The sequence below is a fragment of the Haliotis rubra genome, unplaced genomic scaffold (assembly GCF_003918875.1).
Source record: "Haliotis rubra isolate DU_JTF1 unplaced genomic scaffold, ASM391887v1 Scf41, whole genome shotgun sequence".
Taxonomy (NCBI): domain Eukaryota; kingdom Metazoa; phylum Mollusca; class Gastropoda; order Lepetellida; family Haliotidae; genus Haliotis; species Haliotis rubra.
Genome location: NW_025767091.1, coordinates 310,256 through 325,723, shown reverse-complemented (window position 1 = coordinate 325,723; position 15,468 = coordinate 310,256). Strand labels below are relative to the sequence as shown.

The following is a 15,468-nucleotide window of genomic DNA, read 5'->3' as shown; positions in this document are numbered from 1 at the left end:
CACACCGAAGCGTGTTAAATAACATGCAAATTCAGAGAAGTGAACGATCTGCCTCTGCTACTATTACATGCGGCAATATTCTGTGAATGTGTATGTTTAGCATTAACACCGACTGAAACATATACACATAATTTCAAATACAATATTCCGTGTGGAAAACACTATATCGATCAATGCGAAAATATTGATAGTAACGAAAGCGTGTATTTCGTTTTAAGATCAAGACATTTATCTCATTTGATTTTTATGAAAAAAGCTTTGGTAAATTGTCAAATCTATTAACAAAATCAGTGTTTGATTAAAATATACTACGGGTCGAGTGTTGCCATATTTGGAAGTTTCCGGACAGTATCCTAGCGACGGTGTAGTTTACAGTCGTTCGGAAACATGGCGGCCTCCACATGAAAACAAGCACCTGCTCTCCGTGGTCGCTTAGTTTAGTTGGCATTATTGCTAATCAAAAACACAACAGCAGATTGTGATATCATTTTCTCTTGAGCGGAAGGTTGAGAGCGAGTAAGAAGACACAATGGCAGAGGTTTTAGAGGCAGGGCTTGTTTTGTCAGACTCTAATTTTAGAGCTAGACCGAACTTTAGAACATATTTGTCTTCAGATGCCAGTTTAGGTGGCAATGCTGTCAGGCAAATTGAAGAAAAAAGACGAGTCCGACAAATGAAATTTCCAAGCCTCAGGGGTAAGCGTGATTACGATTCCTTCCAGGAGAGCACAAAAGAAAATGGAGCATTTAAAAAATGGAATGATGACGGTGACTTTCGAGCACCTGCTCCTTACAGAAGCTGTGACAACATCTTGGACCCTGTGTCTGGCTTTGTGAGTGTAGGAGGTGATGTTGATAGGAATACTGGACACACTCAAATACGATCACTTGTTCAGCTCAACGACACACCAAATTCAGGTACACCAAAAGGGAAGAATTCTGATCGAGTCAGTGAGCCAGCAGCCCCTCCCGAGCTTCGGAGATCTCATACATATGCACCCGGTGCCCCCACACCGTGGAACAGTAGAAAAATATCTGATGCTTGGATACGAGCTCAGCTTGGAGGTAAACCATTGTTTTTGCTGAACCAGATATAACTGCAACCATTAGGCAATAAACATATTTGATTATGTCATGTACATAATTCCTATCATAAGTCCAAATACAGTGGATACAGTCACAGGGGCTTGTAACGCTAAAAACTGACACCTTTAGTGACAGTACATACCTTGATGGCAGTTTTTAGCGTTACAAGCTCCTGTGGATACAGTGTTGGCCATGAAATGCTCCTTGTTACTATTCTGAATATATTTGTGGCTATATTGAGTGATTTTCATCTTATGGTAGAAATCAAATCTACAACAAGAGGGTGAGTGAATGAGTGAGTATGGTTTTACGCCGCTTTTAGCAATATTCCAGCAATATCACGTCTGGGGACACTAGAATTGGGCTTCACACATTGTGCACATGCGGGGAATCAAACCCGGGCCTTCGGTGTGAAGAGCGGACACTTTAACCATTAGGCTACCTCTGCATTTATTTAAAAAGAAGACCTGTGAATGTCCAGGTTAGAATATTGATCTTCAGTAACCCATGCTTGTCGTAAGAGGCGACTAACGGGATCGGGTAGTTGGCTCTGACTTGGTTGACACATGTCATCGGTTCCCCAATTGCGCAAATCGATGCTCATGCTGTTGATCACTGGATTGTCTGGCCCAGACTCGATTACATGCATTTACAGACCGCAGCCAATTAGCTGGAATATTGCCGAGTGTGGTGTAAAACTAAACTCACTCACTCATTTAAAAAGAAAATATATTACTACCCATAAACTATTTTCTCAAAATGTTCATGAAATTTAGATGATAACTTCAATGTAATAGATAACATGAACATGACTGCTGTTCTTTAGGATGGACTAGTGATTATGACCCCAGGAAAACACCCCCAGAGGAACTTCGGTCAAAGGTATTTATTACATGAAAAGTAGACATGATAGTTTAAGACATAATCTAACTAAACTACACTTTAACATAATTGATTAAACTGCAGTTTTATTTAAGAATATAAAAAAGGTGACAGCTTTAAATAAAAACATAGTAACACCTAAAGTTATATTTGTGAATATTATGATATATGAAATACGTTTGAACTTTTGTCTTATAGTTTGTTGCTGTTGATTGTTTTTCAGTCGATGTTTGTAGCCAAGCCTCCATCAGAACTCAGTAAAGGGGGCAGAGACCACCTGGCTCTTAGGTACATGTATGGATCTTCCACTCAGAGGTCAGTCAAGCACTTGTTTTACTTTTAGTTACGTCATACATTTAATATTTTTATGTTTACAAATTTCAGAAATTGTTAAAGTTTCTCTTTCAAATTTATAAAATACATTTTTCTGTTTTATCTATGTTTTCTTGTCAACCTTGGATCTGTGAAAATAGATTTTATGCCATTGAACAGCATCAGATTGATGTGGTCAGCAGATCTGTAACCTGAAAGACTGACTGACTGAGTTTGGTTGTACGCCGCTTTTAGCAATATCCCAGCAACATCACGGCGAGTGACACCAGAAATGGGCTTCACACAATGTACCCATGTGGGGATTCGAACCCGGGTCTTAGTGATGAGCCAACGCTTTAGCCACTAGGCTACTCCACCGGCCCGTAACCGGAAAGAATACATGTACACAATGTATAGGAAATCTGTTGTTTTCAATTGATCAGAATGTTCAGTTGCAAATTGCTTGCATGTTCTTTTCAAATTGACAATAAATTTTTATCATTCCTTCAATCATTCATACGCAACAGTCTTATATCATTTTCAGTCTGTTCAGAAAATGTATGAGTCCTCTTTTATTATAGGTTGATTTAAATGTCACCATATTGATTATTGACTGTAATTAACTGAATTAGAACTGATGAAAGGAATTTATGCATAGACTTATGACTAGTTGCTAAATTGAATATTTTGTATTTTCAGAGGCTATGAGGAGCTGCCGTGGGACTCCATGCTGGCCCCCAAGATGTGGCAACCTGTCTCCGCCATGGAGCACAAACCAGACATGATCTCACAGCGATGGAGCTTGAAGAAATACGATCCTGCTGCTCAAGAGTGGCAGGTGGGAGATTAGTAGGATATGTATTAGTGGCTGTGTTTGTGGTTGTATTAGGGTTGTATAAGTAGTTGTGTTTGTGGTTGTATTAGGGTTGTATAAGTGGTTGTGTTTGTGGTTGTATTAGGGTTGTATAAGTGGTTGTGTTTGTGGTTGTATTAGGGCTGTATAAGTGGTTGTGTTTGTGGTTGTATTAGGGTTGTATAAGTGGTTGTGTTTGTGGTTGTATTAGGGTTGTATAAGTGGTTGTATTAGGGTTGTATATATGTGTGTGTGGTTGTATTAGGGTTGTATAAGTGGTTGTGTTTGTGGTTGTATTAGGGTTGTATAAGTGGTTGTGTTTGTGGTTGTATTAGGGTTGTATAAGTGGTTGTGTTTGTGGTTGTATTAGGGTTGTATAAGTGGCTGTGTTTGTGGTTGTATTAGGGTTGTATAAGTAGTTGTGTTTGTGGTTGTATTAGGGTTGTATAAGTAGTTGTGTGTTTGTGGTTGTATTAGGGTTGTATAAGTGGTTGTGTTTGTGGTTGTATTAGGGTTGTATAAGTGGTTTGTGTTTGTGGTTGTATTAGGGTTGTATAAGTGGTTGTGTTTGTGGTTGTATTAGGGTTGTATGTGGTTGTGTTTGTGGTTGTATTAGGGCTGTATAAGTGGTTTCTGTTTGTGGTTGTATTAGGGTTGTATAAGTGGGTGTGTTTGTGGTTGTATTAGGGCTGTATAAGTGGTTGTGTTTGTGGTTGTATTAGTGGTTGTATTTGTGGTTGTATTAGTAGGGTTGTATAAGTGGTTGTGTTTGTGGTTGTATTAGGGTTGTATAAGTGGTTGTGTTTGTGGTTGTATTAGGGCTGTATAAGTGGTTGTGTTTGTGGTTGTATAAGTGGTTGTATTAGGGTTGTATAAGTGGTTGTGTTTGTGGTTGTATTAGGGTTGTATAAGTGGTTGTGTTTGTGGTTGTATTAGGGTTGTATAAGTGGGTGTGTTTGTGGTTGTATTAGGGTTGTATAAGTGGTTGTGTTTGTGGTTGTATAAGGGCTGTATAAGTGGTTGTCTTAGGGTTGTATAAGTGGTTGTGTTTGTGGTTGTATTAGGGTTGTATAAGTGGTTGTGTTTGTGGTTGTATTAGGGCTGTATAAGTGGTTGTGTTTGTGGTTGTATTAGGGTTGTATAAGTGGTTGTATTAGGGTTGTATAAGTGGATGTGTTTGTGGTTGTATTAGGGTTGTATAAGTGGTTGTGTTTGTGGTTGTATTAGGGTTGTATAAGTGGTGTTTGTGGTTGTATTAGGGTTGTATAAGTGGGTGTGTTTGTGGTTGTATTAGGGTTGTATTAGTGGGTGTGTTTGTGTGGTTGTATTAGGGCTGTATAAGTGGTTGTGTTTGTGTAGGGTTGTATAAAGTGGTTGTGTTTGTATTAGGGTTGTATAAGTGGTTGTGTTTGTGGTTGTATTAGGGTTGTATAAGTGGTTGTGTTTGTTGGTTGTATTAGGGTTGTATAAGTGTATAAGTGTGTGTTTGTGGTTGTATTAGGGTTGTATAAGTGGTTTGTTTGTGTTTGTGGAGTTTGTGTTTGTGGTTGTATTAGGGCTGTATGTTTGTGGTTTGTATTAGGGTTGTATAAGTGGTTGTGTTTGTGTTTTGTATTAGGGCTGTATAAGTGGTTGTGTTTGTGTGTATGTATTAGGGTATGTATAAGTGGTTGTGTTTGTGGTTGTATTAGGGTTATATAAGTGGTTGTGTTTGTAGTTTGTATTAGGGTTGTATAAGTGGTTGTGTTGTGGTTGTATTAGGGTTGTATAAGTGGGTGTGTTTGTGGTTGTATTAGGGTTGTATATAGTGGTTGTGTTTGTGGTTTGTATTAGGGTTGTATAAGTGGTTGTGTTTGTGGTTGTAAGGGTTGTATAAGTGGTTTACATTGTTGTGTGTTTGTGGTTGTATTAGGGTTGTATAAAGTGGTTGTAGTTGTGTGTGTTTGTGGTTGTATTAGGGGTTGTATAAGTATGGTTGTGTTTGTGGTTGTATTAGGGTTGTATAAGTGGTTGTGTTTGTGGTTGTATTAGGGCTGTATAAGTGGTTGTGTTTTGTGGTTGTATTAGGGTTGTATAAGTGGAGTTTTGTGTGTTGTTTGTATTAGGGCTGTATAAAGTGGTTGTGTTTGTGGTTGTATTAGGGTTGTATAAGTGGTTGTGTTTGTGGATTTGTATTAGGGCTGTATAAGTGGGTTTGTGTTGTTGTGGATTTGTGGTTGTATTAGGGGTATTGTATAACTGTATAAGTGGTTGGTGTTTGTGTTTGTATAAGTTGTATTAGGGTTGTATAAAGTGGTTGGATTGTGTTTGTGGTTGTATAAGGGTTGTATAAGTGGATTTGTGTTTGTGGTTGTATTAGGGTTGTATTAGTGGGTGTGTTTGTGGTTGTATTATGGGGTTGTATAAGTGGTTGTGTTTGTGGTTTGTATTAGGGTTGTATGGTTGTGTGTTTGTGGTTGTGGTTGTGTTTGTGGTTGTATTTGGGTTGTATAAGTGGTTGTGTTTGTGGTTGTATTAGGGTTGTATAAGTGGTTGTGTTTGTGGTTGTATTAGGGCTGTATAAAGTGGTTGTGTTTGTGGTTGTATAAGGGTGGTATAAGTGGTGTGTGTGTGGTTGTATTAGGGCTGTATAAGTGGTTGTGTTTGTGGTTGTATTAGGGTTGTATAAGTGGATTTTGTGTTTGTGGTTGTTTAGGGGTTGTATAAGTAGTGGCTGTATAAATGGTTGTGTTTGTGGGTTGTATTAGGGTTGTATAATTGGGTGTGTTTGTGGTTGTATTAGGGCTGTATAAGTGGTTGTGTTTGTGGTTGTATTAGGGTTGTATAAGTGGTTGTGTTTGTGGTTGTATTAGGGCTGTATAAGTGGTGTGTGTTTGTAGTTGTATTAGGGTTGTATAAGTGGTTGTGTTTGTGGTGGTTTGTATTAGAGGCTGTATAAGTGGTTGTGTTTGTACAAGGAGTTGTATTGTGTGTACAACAGGACTGTACCCTAATGCAAGACCAATTGATCACTTGTGTTACTGAATTTTCCCTAAATTTCTTTAAGGTATGGAGAAAGCGGAGAAAATTTAAATCAATTTTTACAATTGCAAAAATCAAATACTATATCTTCAGTTTTAATCATGCTCACAATATTTACCTGAAAATAATTATTATTATAGGATATTTCTATAGTGCACATATGCATGCAACTAGTACATGCTCAAGAAGCTGGTAATTTGTTTTCTGAGAACACATTTGTTTCTTTACGGTAATAGGGAACAAGCAGATCTGTGAAACAAAGAAGTTACATTGGTGATGCCTTGATTCAAACTTTTGATGATACTCAGAAGTGTTTATTTGAATATACATGACACTGTGCAGATTCAACCAAGTTGGAGACAACCCTGATTGTAAAACATGTAGTTGCTTTCAGATCATATCCCTGGATGCAAACAAGGGAGACAAGTCTGTTAACACTATCATGGGAAATGATAAAAGTATGTCATTTATATTCTTGCATATTGTGTTGCTAGGCAACTGGTCGAGGCTGGGACATGTTCCAGATGAGGAGAGGGATATTACAAGGGAGGAACCATATGTTTTGTAAGGATCAACTTGATGAAAGGAATTATATGTCAGGGAATCATAGTGGTGGATCCAGGTTCTGTCACTTGTGCAGTGGTGGATCAGGTTCTGTCACTGTAGTGGTGGATCCAGGTTCTGTCACTGTTTGTGGTTAGTGGTGGATCAGGTTCTGTCAGTGGTTGTTTAGTGGTGGATCCAGGTTCTGTCACTAAGTGGTGGATCAGAGGTTCTGTCCATGTTCTGTCATTATTTAGTGGGTGGATCCAGTGGTTCTGTCATTGTGTGTAGTGGTGGATCCATGTTCTGTCACTGTGAAAGTGGTGGATCCAGGTTCTGTTACTGTTTAGTGGTTGTGATCCAGGTTCTGTCACTGTGTGAGTGGTTGATCCATGTTCTGTCATTTATGTAGTGGTTGATCCATGTTCTCATCTGTCATTGTAGTGGTGGATCCATGTTCTGTCACTGTGTAGTGGTGGATCCATGTTCTGTCAGTGTTTGTGTGTAGTGGTGGATCCAGGTTCTGTCACTTATGTAGTGGTGGATCCAGGTTCTGTCACTGTGTAGTGGTGGATCAGGTGTTCTGTCATGGAATTGTGTAGTGGTGGATCCAGGTTCTGTCACTGCTGTAGAGTGGTGGATCCATGTTCTGTCACTGTTTAGTGGTTGTATAGAAATGGTTGTATGTTTGTGGTTTGTATAAGTGGTTGTATAAGTGGTTGTGTTTGTGGTTGTATAAAGTGGTTGTGTTAGTGGTTGTGTTTGTGGTTGTATTAGGGCTGTATTTGTGGTTGTATTAGGGTTGTATAAGTGGTTGTGTTTGTGGTTATTATTAGGGTTGTATAAAGTGTGTGTTTGTGGTTGTATTAGGGTTGTATAAGTGGGTGTGTTTGTGGTTGTATTAGGGTTGTATAAGTGGTTGTGTTTGTGGATTTGTATTAGGGTTGTATTAGTGGATTTGTGTTAAGTGGTTAGTGTGTTAAGTATAGTGGTTGTATTAGGGTTGTATAAGTGGTTGTGTTTGTGGTTGTATTAGGGCTGTATAAGTGGTTTGTGTTTGTTTTTATTAGGGTTGTATAGGGCTGTATAAGTGGTTTGTGTGGTTTATGTGGTTGTATTAATTTGTAGGGTTGTATAAGTGGTTGTGTTTGTGGTTGTATTAGGGGTTGTATAAGTGGTTGTGTTTGTGGTTGTATTAGGGTTGTATAAGTGGTTGTGTTTGTGGTTGTATTAGGGTTGTATAAATATGGTTGTGTTTGTGGTTTTGTATTAGGGCTGTATAAGTGGTAAAAGTTGTGTTTGTGGTTGTATTAGGGCTGTATAAGTGGTGTTTGTGTGGTTGTGCTGTATAAGTGTTGTTTTGTGGTTGTATAAGTGGGTGTGTTTGTGTGGTTGTATTAGGGTTGTATAAGTGGTTGTGTTTGTGGTTGTATTAGGGCTGTATAAATGGTTGTATTAGGGTTGTATAAGTGGGTGTGTTTGTGGTTGTATTAGGGTTGTATAAGTGGTTGTGTTTGTGGTTGTATTAGGGTTATATAAGTGGTTGTGTTTGTGGTTGTATTAGGGTTGTATAAGTGGATTTGTGTTTGTGGTTGTATTAGGGTTGTATAAGTGGTTGTGTTTTTGGTTGTATGTAGGGTTGTATAAGTAGTTGTGTTTGTGGTTGTATTAGGGTTGTATAAGTGGTTGTGTTTGTGGTTGTATTAGGGCTGTATAAGTAGTTGTGTTTGTGGTTGTATAGGTGGTTGTGTTTGTGGTTGTATTAGGGCTGTATAAGTGGTTGTGTTTGTGGTTGTATTAGGGTTGTATATGTGGTTGTGTTTGTGGTTGTATTAGGGCTGTATAAGTGGTTGTGTTTGTGGTTGTATTAGGGTTGTATAAGTGGTTGTGTTTGTGGTTGTATAAGGGCTGTATAAGTGGTTGTATTAGGGTTGTATAAGTGGTTGTGTTTGTGGTTGTATTAGGGTTATATAAGTGGTTGTGTTTGTGGTTGTATTAGGGCTGTATAAGTGGTTGTGTTTGTGGTTGTATTAGGGCTGTATAAGTGGTTGTGTTTGTGGTTGTATTAGGGTTGTGTTTGTGGTTGTATTAGGGCTGTATAAGTGGTAGTGTTTGTGGTTGTATTAGGGCTATATAAATGGTTGTGTTTGTGGTTGTATTAGGGTTGTATAAGTGGGTGTGTTTGTGGTTGTATTAGGGCTGTATAAGTGGTTGTGTTTATGGTTGTATTAGGGCTGTATAAGTGGTTGTGTTTGTGGTTGTATTAGGGCTGTATAAGTGGTTGTGTTTGTGGTTGTATTAGGGCTGTATAAGTGGTTGTGTTTGTGGTTGTATTAGGGTTGTATAAGTGGTTGTGTTTGTACAAGGAGTTGTATTGTTCACAACAGGACTGTGCCTAATGCAAGACCAATTTGATGACTTGTGTTACTGAATTTTCCCTAAATTTCTTTAAGGTATGAGAAACGAAAATTTAAATCACTTTTAACAGTTGCAAAATCAAATACTATATCTTCACTTAATCATGCTCACAATATTTGCCCGAAAATAATAATTATTATAGGATATTTCTATAGTGCACATATGCATGCAACTAGTACATGCTCAAGGCGCTGGTAATTTGTTTTCTGAGAACACATTTCTCTTTGGTAATAGGGAACAAGCAGATCTGTGAAACAAGAAGTTACATTGGTGATGCCTTGATTCAAACTTTGATACTCAAGAAGTGTTTATTTGAATATACATGACACTGTACAATTCAACCAAGTTTAGACAACCTGATTAAAACATGTAGTTGCTTTCAGATCATATCCCTGGATGCAAACAAGGGAGACAAGTCTGTTAACACTATCATGGGAAATGATAAAGTATGTCATTATATTCTTGCATATTGTGTTGCTAGGCAACTGGTCGAGGCTGGGACATGTTCCAGATGAGGAGAGGATATTACAAGGAGGAACCATATGTCTTGTAAGTGATCAACTTGATGAAAGGAATTATATGTCAGGGAATCATAGTGGTGGATCCAGGTTCTGTCACTGTGTAGTGGTGGATCCAGGTTCTGTCACTGTGTAGTGGTGGATCCAGGTTCTGTCACTGTGTAGTGGTGGATCCAGGTTCTGTCACTGTGTAGTGGTGGATCCAGGTTCTGTCACTGTGTAGTGGTGGATCCAGGTTCTGTCACTGTGTAGTGGTGGATCCAGGTTCTGTCACTGCATAGTGGTGGATCCAGGTTCTGTCACTGTGTAGTGGTTGATCCATGTTCTGTCACTGTGTAGTGGTGGATCCAGGTTCTGTCACTGTGTAGTGGTGGATCCAGGTTCTGTCACTGTGTAGTGGTGGATCCAGGTTCTGTCACTGTTTAGTGGTTGATCCAGACATTGGTCATTTATCATGTTTACAGTCACAGGCTTGCTTGTCCAAGTTTCTTTATATAATGTTGACCGCCTCCGTGGTGTAGTGGTTAGAGCGTACGCCTGGAGTGCGGAAGGTTGCGGGTTCGATCCCCGACTGCGTCATACCAAAAGACATTAAAATATGGCACTTGTTGGTCCCTGCCTCAGGTGCTCGGCATTAATGGGTACATCAAGGACTGGTCGGCTTGGAGTCAGTATAATGTGTCTGAGTGGGGTATTCATGCTTCACTACGGCATGGTATCACAGTGGGCTAGCACTATAAAACCAGCTTAAGTCTGGGCTAGTACAAGCAGCCGCACATATACATACACACGCATGCACGTCGTCATATGAGCGAAATATTCTCAAGCACGATGTTAAACCCAATTCCACCTTTATATATTGTTCATAATGCACAGTAATACAATCCAAATATTGATAAGTGAGATGTGACTGAACATTTGCTCATTTGGGCCTACCTTAGTTATTCATGGTGTTAGTTTAAAGCCACAGTGAGCAGTAGCTGAGTAATACACAGGTTGTCAGCATGATAAGAGAGGAAAGAAGTGTTGCAGCTCCTAGACATATATAGTCTTTGTAAAACTGAAGAGCTATTAATTAATACGTCGAGTGCTTACAAACCAAGATCATAATCAAGACGAAACCTTTTTAACATGATTACATGGATGAGTGAGACAATGAACTTTGTTTGTTTGTTTGTTTGTTTAGCTGCAGTGCAAACCCCCGAGCTGACCAGATTCCATCTTATGGGTGAGTGATGCAGTGTCAGACACAACTCAACAGAATAATGTTTGTATTGGCCCAAAATGTAAACTTACAAGAAAATTTCTATTAGATTGTTTTTTTGCCCCATATACACTTCATAAATTGCCAAAAGTAAAATACTTTTAGTATTTAGATGGAATATTACTTTGACTGGTAATTTTTATTTTTACCTCTAGCCTTTAGGTTTTCTGAGGACAAAAATCCGTAAAACAAGAAATATAATTGGTCTGCCCTCAGCATGTTATGTCAAAATACAAATTAATTTCTTTCGCTCTATAAATGCTAATGTTTTTAGTTGGGTAATCAGTGGGGATATGGGTTACTTATAACGAGCCTCCTGCAACCTTTGCTTGTAGGGCACAGAGACAATATACAATGCATTTGTTAACTCATTATGTTCGCTATTCAATTTCTGTTTCATTATTTCCACAGAGGCTGTGTTGGTGCCAAGAACCTGGAGGAGATAGACAATGCAAGAGAACCTTTCCAGCCCTTCACTGTGAAGAGAGTTACCATTCCTCGGCCTGTAGAAACTGGACAGTGAGTGGAGACATGGTTTTACTTTTGTGTCTGTGGAAAACTATGTCATGGGTTGTTCAGGTTGTCAGGGAGTGGTTGGGTAGCCTAGTGGTTATAGTGTTCGCCAGTCACGCCAAAGACCCAGGTTCGATTCTCAACATGGGTACAATGTGTGAAGCCCATTTCTGCAGTGGTATTGGTGGAATATTGCTAAAAGCGGCGTAAAACTAAACTCACTCACTCAGTTTTTCAGATTTGCGACTGTAGACATAAGACACTATGTCTTTTTATCGAATAAAAAGTAATTTTTGAGATTTTCTATCCATTTCATCATACTATGCAAGCCACATCACATAACACCCATTGTTGCAGTTTTGCTCTGAAAGGTTGCACCAAATCATGTTTCGACCAGCCCTTTCTGCTATGCTATGTCTCTAAATGAACCATGCTTAGATTGAAGAATGAGGACAATTGTATGGATATATAACTTCTTTATTCTGTACAGGCGATGTTTCGCCATAGATTCTAATGTCATTGTCAAGCAAGTGATTAGACATTAGAATCTATGTCGAAACCTCTATACAGAATAAAGAAGTTGCATATCCATAAAATTGTCCTCATTCTTCATATCCTCAACTTCAAGAATGCCAATCAAAGAAGTCACGCTTAGACTATCAGGTTCAGGTTCTGAATATCTCATTTAACCAAGGTTAGTCCAATGTTGTTTGTTTCTATCAAAATTATTTGTTTTCAGAGACGTGTTAGTCTGCGGAAGTGCTTCACTATCTTCCCCTTCTTTTACCTAATATACATGCTCCATTTCCCCATTAAGACCAGGCCAAGCAGGCTAAAGCTCATCTCAATTATTCACTTCTTACTTGCAGCCGACCAAACATTCCCGGCTACAAGGGCTGCACGTTGTACCAGGGAACATACAGCCCCGCCCACTCCAGACAAGTAGCAAGTGCCTTGCCCACCACTACTGATATACACAAGTAAGTCAGCATACAGCTGTCTCCCTTTGTCTTTAAAATGAAGAAAGCCTTTTGATGAAAGTACACAAGTAAGTTTGAGCTACATACAGTTATCTCCCTTTGTCTTATCAGGATGGAAGTACGCGAGTAAGCCTGAGTGGCATACAGTAGTATGTGTATTATGATATATGGTGTGGTGGGGTAGCATAGTGGCTAAAGCGTTCACTCGTCATGCCAAAGACCCGAGTTCAATTCCCCACATGGGTACAATGTGTACCCATTTCTGGTGTCTCCCACCATGATATTGCTGGAATATTGCTAAAAGTGGCATAAAACCATACTCACTCACTCTCTTATTTTGACCCAACCCGTGAAGGTCCGGGTTAGAATGAACCTTCAGTAACCTATGCTTGTCGTAAGAGGCGACGAACGGGATCGGGTGGTCATGATCAGGCTTGCTGACTTGGTTGACACATGTCATCAGTTCCCAATTGCGCAGATCGATAATCATGCTGTTGATCACTGAATTGTCTGGTCCAGACTCGATTATTTACAGACCGCTGCCATATCACTGGAATATTGCTGGGTGTGGCGTAAAACTAAACTCACTCACTCACTTTATTATGATGAATGTAAACAACTATGTCTGTGTTATACAGTTGTCTCGCTTTGTCTTCTTTATGATTCAAAATGCAGTGTTAGCTAATATGTTCAAAGTTTAATAAGTGTTATTGCTATTGCTGATTGATAAGAATGTATACTCAGGTTTGAAATGGCCTTAGACCTTGTACAAAAATGGTTTGAAAGTCCTACATGAGAATGTTTTAATTGATCTGTTATAAATCTAAGGTCATGATTTACAACTTTGTTTCAGGTCTAAGCCAGTGTCCCCGAATAAATCTGAGTTCAAGCGAAACTCCCATATGTCGAAGATGGTGACGACTGTCCCGCCCTGTAACCCTTTCAACAATGTGGAGACGGAGATGGTGACTGTCAGTTAAAGGGTTAACCATGGGACCAACATCTGACACAATCATGACCTAACTATATTTAACCAGTTCACTTGTATCTCAGGTATCAGTCCTCTGAGCGTGTTGCTATGACGACTGAGTGTAAATCCAACAGTCTGAGATCCCAATCCCACTAAAATCAGCTATAATCAAGATGAGACTACACTCAGTAGAGCAATTCAACTTATTTCAGACAGATTTACTTATGCCTACTGTAGAAGAATTACAACTGAAAATGCCACATTTTGTTTTTTGACTCAATAGGGTTAAACATTAGGAGACGGGGTTGTTGGGTCACTGAAGACAAGCTGATGCAGGTGCCCTGCAATAGGACGGTTTTAATCTATGTGGGACTAACCAACTCAATACACTTTTTCCTTACTAAGAGAATCTTCTGTGAGTTCAGTTCCGGATTTGGTCAGATTATGATCCTTGGCCCCACAGTCATGGGGGCGGTGGGGTAGCCTTGTGGTTAAAGCGTTCGCTTATAACGCCGAAGACCCGGGTTCGATTTCCCACATGGGTACAATGTGTGGAGCCAATTTCTGGTGTCCACTGCCGTTATATTGCTGGAATAGTACTAAAAGCGGCGTAATACCTAACTCACTCACTCACTCACTCACCTTCAGTCATGTCCCTTGGGCATGCCAGAAATAAATTTTGGGTTCGAATTCCGTTTACCCCTAATTTTTTTACTAGGTTTGCCAGCACCATTCCCTTGCTTGTAGGTGTCCCGGATGTGAGAACAGGGCTCCAGATAATTTTTCAACATCAGGAGTACGTACTCCATATTTTTTCACTACAGGAGTACTGGAAAACCTTAAGAGTACATTTAGAGTACTGAGTGGAATTTAATGGCGTATCAGTAATCTTGTGTTTCGTTTCATATATGCACCACAACATTGATAGTCTTGTGTAAACAGGTCGATAAACAATAAACCAATATTTTTTTCAGATAAATACGTCTGTAAATGATTTTAAGACTGTACACCATTGCTGTGGTGCGTACCTGCTACATTTTCTAAATTATTTGCTAAAGTATTGTGCATATTTTGTATCCGTACATACGCCGATACGGCCTTTATCTGTAGCCCTGTGAGAATCATCACTTCACCCACATCACTTCAGCCGTGATGTAACTGTGCTAGTTTCCATGGCAACTCATCATGATAGAACTCTAATACTGTTCAACGCTGCGCTATTATGACTGAGCCTGCTCACTCAGTCATGGTTTTGAGATAAATGAGAAATGTGAATGATGAAATGATACAATCCAATATCAATATGCCTATTCAAATATCAACAGGATGTATTTCAATTAGAAATGTACAAATAGTTTTGATTAATAATGTGTTTTTTTTCAAATTTGTATCTGTGCGTACATCAAGTACGGTTTCAACAGTTTTAATATTGTTTGACAAGTATATTCAACCGAACAAACCAAGTGTTCATGATATATTTGCCTTTAATGTTTAGTTGCATTTTTCAATATGTTGTAATTGTAGATTCAAATGCGTTTTTTAAGTTATGCACATGCCCTATTTCAATACAAAATGGTATACTTCCAAACAAATAAACATATTTCTGCAGGTTCAATATGACGGCTCAAACCTTGATACACCAGTTGCCTAGGGGATGGTGGTTGGCGTATTCATACTTCAAAATTAATCTCAAATTTCGCGTTTTAGTGAGATGAATTTTGATTGTACTAGAACCTTAATTAGAAACCATGGAACCATGAATGAATTATATTAAACATCATTTCAATAAGTACTACCCAGGTTATTTGCTTTTGTTTGCAACAGGGACGCAGAAATATATAATTAATTAGAAAAAACAACAGCATGTCATCAATATTCATATTAGTTGGGGCAGTGGGGAAGGATGCTGGTTAAAGCATCTGCTTGTCACGCAAGGATCCTGGTTAGAATCCCCACAATGGTACAATGTGTGAAGCCCATTTCTGGTGTCTCCCTCCCCCTCCCCCTCCAAGCAACTGGGCGGTGGGGTAGCCTAGTGGTTAAAGTGGTTAAAGCGAAGCCAGGTTCATTCTCCACCAAGAGCCCCTGGTGTTCGATTCCCCACATGGG

General features: G+C 39.2%; 1 protein-coding gene across 1 annotated transcript; it reads left to right on the top strand.

Moving 5' to 3' along the window:
- The first annotated feature begins 388 nt into the window (after positions 1-388).
- On the top strand, positions 389-14,234 carry LOC124287998 (spermatogenesis-associated protein 48-like). The gene is made up of 9 exons (XM_046724509.1): positions 389-1,064; positions 1,912-1,967; positions 2,191-2,282; positions 2,979-3,117; positions 9,596-9,663; positions 10,819-10,860; positions 11,308-11,415; positions 12,279-12,389; positions 13,243-14,234. The coding sequence occupies exons 1-9, from the start codon at positions 530-532 to the stop codon at positions 13,367-13,369; spliced, it is 1,278 nt and encodes a 425-aa protein (XP_046580465.1). The 5' UTR covers positions 389-529; the 3' UTR covers positions 13,370-14,234.
- Positions 14,235-15,468: the final 1,234 nt, after the last annotated feature.